At 35.7% G+C, this 4,583-nt stretch overlaps 1 protein-coding gene across 1 annotated transcript; it reads left to right on the plus strand.

Moving 5' to 3' along the window:
* The first annotated feature begins 323 nt into the window (after nucleotides 1-323).
* LOC148927513 (alpha/beta-Hydrolases superfamily protein) lies at nucleotides 324-4,278 on the plus strand. Its single transcript, XM_089070289.1, has 5 exons — nucleotides 324-661; nucleotides 1,079-1,272; nucleotides 1,428-1,461; nucleotides 2,656-3,218; nucleotides 3,833-4,278. Exons 1-5 carry the CDS (start codon nucleotides 355-357, stop codon nucleotides 4,064-4,066), a joined length of 1,332 nt encoding a protein of 443 aa, XP_088926415.1. The 5' UTR covers nucleotides 324-354; the 3' UTR covers nucleotides 4,067-4,278.
* Nucleotides 4,279-4,583: the final 305 nt, after the last annotated feature.

Below are 4,583 nucleotides of genomic sequence, written 5' to 3' on the forward strand. Positions count from 1 at the left end.
GAGAAATAAGAAACACCAATTACACATGCCTAAATACCTAAATTAAAGGAATAAGAAATGACGAATGAAGCACACGAATTCAAATTTTCTGTTAGTCATAGAATTTATGATAAATATAGACATAGATACTTTCCTTGACAAAAGTCATTCTACTACACGTGTTTCTCATGAGAATCCAGCACTTCCAATGTTCAAAGTCCACGCAAAGGGATTAATTGATGCATCCAATTCCATTTCCTTTATACTTCTCTAACTATTCTTTCCCATCCCCATTAACTTTATCAGATTCCAACTTATATACATGTATCTCTGCATTTGATTTTCATTAACATCATTGCATTATACATTGATTGAATGATGGATCCTATTAGTAGTAATGCAGAGAAACCAAGAAAATATCTAGAGTTGAAACCTGGTCACACCAACATTCTTGGCATTCTTCGTGCTCTATCATCCCATGATTACACTGAAGAATGCAAAGATTTCATCGACTCCAAGGAAGAAATCATGGTTGAGCATAGATGGGTTGTTTTTGCCTCTATCTTGGCTCAAAAACTTCTTCACTACATCGACAAGCCCCTCTCGTTGCTCGGCTCGGGATTGGAGATGTTTTTAAACATTCTATGCAATGCTTCTAATTTCCACAACTTCTTCTTCAGAGGTGAGTGAGTATATATATATATATATATATATATATATATATATATATATATATATATATATATTACTAAGGTATTGATAAAATGCAAACTCTTTATATTGTATAAATTCCGAACTCTTCAACACAGTGCCAACACATTGTAAAATTTCAAAATTTTGATGTCAACACAGCATCAAACCGTTTACACTGTGCTGATATTTTTTGTTACTATTACTTTGTCATCTGTTGACATTTTCTAACGGTCCAGATCATAATTTGGAGTTTGTACAATATATAAAATTTGCATTTGATTACATCCCATCCATGTATAATGCATTACTATAACCTTAAATATAATTTATATCCATTCCTATCTATTTCGAGTAATAAGTGAATTTATTAAAGTAATTGATGGTTTTGGTATGAGTTATTTTGCAGGGAGGGGGTGGTGGCAAGTAAAAAAGTCTGCTAGTTTTGTATCAATAAATGGTGTATTAGATAGCAGGGTGGATTTGGACAAGAAGATTGAGCCAGGAACCAAGAAATACTTTGCATCCCTCTCTGCTATGGCTTCAAAATTAGCCTACGAGAACGACCATTACATCAAAAACATAGCTGAGAATACATGGAAGGTACTCTTTGTAATGAAACAAATAAATTTAAGGTATTGTAACCAACTAAATATATAAAACAAAACAAATAACGTGAACTAAACGAGAATGATGCATCCAGCATGACGTTTCTAGTTAGTTATGACTAAGCTTTGCCACATTTGTTTAATTTGCAGATGGAGTTCTTGGGCTCATATAGCTTTTGGGATGGTAAGACATACTGAAATGTAGCTCTGCTTATTCGGTCGGTTCCGGTTTTAACCGGATCTATTGACCGGTTAATCGATTTAAATTTTTCATAAATTCTAGAACCGGAATCGACCGACTGGTTCCAGTTTGGAACCCGCCAGTTAAGAATCAGTCGGTTCCGGTTCGAAAATCGGAAACGATGTTTAATTTAATCCGAATTTATTTATAATTTTAAATAATTCAATACTAATAAAATAATAATCCAACATCTGGATATATAACAAATAATACCTAAAAATTCAAATAAATACACAGAAAATACAAACCAACAATACAATAATATTCATATATGGGTAAGAGTTATGCCAAGTGTAGTAGGTCCGGACTAGTTTATGTTGGCAATTCTTTTATAAAAAAGGACTTCTAAAATTTAGCATTTTTTAAAAGGAGTTTTAAAATTGAATTCCATTTTTTTTGATGAATAAATATTCAATGGAACAGTTAATAAATCATTCACAAACATGTTAAAATCGTACATTAAATAAATTGTTACATAAATTTGTTAAAAAGTTAAATTTTATCATATGAAATGATATTGTATTTGTATAGTTCTTTTGAAAATTTAATACAAATTTATCATGTTCTACTCATAGTAGTTAGTTCATAAAAAATGGATTCGAGAAATAATTGTAGATTCAAAGCATCACGGTTTTAAATATTTTAAATACTTCAGAAAACAGAGCCCACAAATTTAACATTGTTTAAATCTTAAAATCAAACAATGTTCCAAATTATTTTATTTCAATTCAATATCAATTCACTTAAGTTAGATTTATTAGAATACTAAATTATAAAAAAAGTAAAATTGAATTGTAATTCGGTTCCCGATTAGGAACCGGTCAGTTCCGGTTAGAGCTGGAACCGGTTTTACATAAAAAGTTGGGACCGGTACCGGAACCGAAATCGAAACCGGTTTTTTAGTTCCCGGTCCCTCAATTAACCAACCGATTCTGGTTCCGGTTTCAATTAACTGAGAACTGGGCAACCGTTTAAGCAGCCCTATTGAAATCCATTCTTGTCCCACATCGATAAATTAATGATTCTAGTTCCTCTATTAATTAATTAGTGGATATGGGTTTTTTGTTATAAATGTGGAAGTGTGGTGATCATTCCTACTCCATTTCTAATTATAGATGAAGATGGTTGTTTTTATAGATAGGTACAAGGGAGACACAACCCAAGCATTCCTTTTCCGCGACTCGGGCACGATCACGGTGGCCTTCCGAGGTACGGAGCCATTCAACGCCAAGGACTGGATGACCGACTGCGACATATCATGGTGCAAGCTGCCCAACATCAAAGGCCGAGTGCACTGCGGCTTCGTCAAAGCCCTCGGCCTCCTCACGACCGATCATCATCAACGTGGTGCATACGCCACCATCACGCAATTATTGCGCTCTCACCACACGACAAGGCTGGTCGTGACGGGCCACAGCTTGGGCGGGGCGCTCGCGGTCCTCTTCGCCATGGGCCTCGTGATGCATGGCGAGGATGAGCTGGTGGAGAGGTTGGAAGGAGTGTACACGTTTGGGCAGCCGAGAGTGGGAGATGCAAGATTTGGGGAGTTTATGGAGGAGAGATTTAGGGTTTGGGGTGTGGAGTACTATAGATTTGTGTACAATTATGATATTGTGCCAAGGCTACCATTTGACACCAATGCCCTCATGTTTAAGCACTTTGGGAGATGCATCTACGTCAATAGCCTTTATGAGGCAAAGGTATATTTTCATATACTATAGTTATTCAAAAATATGATCCATGATATTTCATCATCCGTCCCACGTTATTTGAGTTATTTCTTTTTTGCACTCGTTTTGAAAAAATGATAATAAAAGATCAAAGTGGAGATAAAGTAAAGTAAGAGATAGAATAATGTAGAGGAGAGTCTTCTCGTTTGTATTCTCCCTTACTTTACTCTCTCTCAACTTTAACTATTTATTAATATAATTTTTCCAAAATGAGTGCAGAAAAGAAGTGACTCAAGTAACGTCGGACGGGGGGAGTATCAATTTTGAAATATAAACTAGACATCATGGGGTGAAAATTTCATTTTTTAAAACTTATTTGATCACATTATCATTCAAATACCGTCAATCTTATACTCCCTCCGTTCCACTCTAGGTGAGCTTTTCTAATTCGACACGTGATTTTATGTAAATTTATTTCATGAGTAGAGTGTAGAGAATAAAGTAAGAGAGAGAAAAAGTAGAGAGAGTGATGTTTCTATATTTTGAAATATGTCATTTAGAGTGCGACATCCAAAAAAAAAATATGTTAGTTAGAATGGGACGGAGTAAGTATTATACTGTTATAAAATGTCATTTCAAAACAGATTGTGGAAGAAGAACCACTAAAGAACTACTTCGACCTTGGGTCAATGGTTTCAAAGAGAGTAGATGCAATGTGGGAGGTGGTAAGAAGCTTTCTCCTACCTCGCATGTTCGGACCAGATTACAAGGAAGGGTTTGTGTTGCTAATGTTTCGAATGTTCGGCCTCTTCTTCCCGGGTCTACCTGATCATGGACTACAAGATTACATCAACGCTACTCGATTGGCAACATATTGATTCTATGGAAGTGATAGGCTACGTATCTTATGCGAGCACTAATCGTTCGATGCACTTTTAACGTTGTTTGTTTTGTTTTATATACTGCAACTGTCTCATTAAATATGAAATATTGTTTTTAGTATGAGATTTTATGCAGTGTTGTTGTGTTGTTAGTTAATAAGAGAGAATAAAGTAAGAGTAAGAAAAAAGTAGAATGGATGTTGTTTCCATTTTCGGATCTTTATTTTTAATGGGACGACCCATAAAAGAAAACGTTTCATTTTTAATAGGACAACTAGGGGTGGCGAAACGGGTTACCCGCGGGTACCCGCACCCGACAAGTCGGGTACCCGTACCCGAATTTAGCAAAATTTGTTGTCCCAGTACCCGCCTCGTGACATACCGGGATTACCCGATACCCGTGACGGGTATCCCGTACCCGACATTGCGGGTACCCGTACCCGACCCGAAATCCTAATAAAAAATTTGAAAATCATAATAATAACTGTCAATGTTCCCTAATTTACTTTTTTAA

Source organism: Salvia hispanica, chromosome 4 (assembly GCF_029641045.1).
Source record: "Salvia hispanica isolate PSC_SH4W2 chromosome 4, Shi_PSC_v1, whole genome shotgun sequence".
Taxonomy (NCBI): domain Eukaryota; kingdom Viridiplantae; phylum Streptophyta; class Magnoliopsida; order Lamiales; family Lamiaceae; genus Salvia; species Salvia hispanica.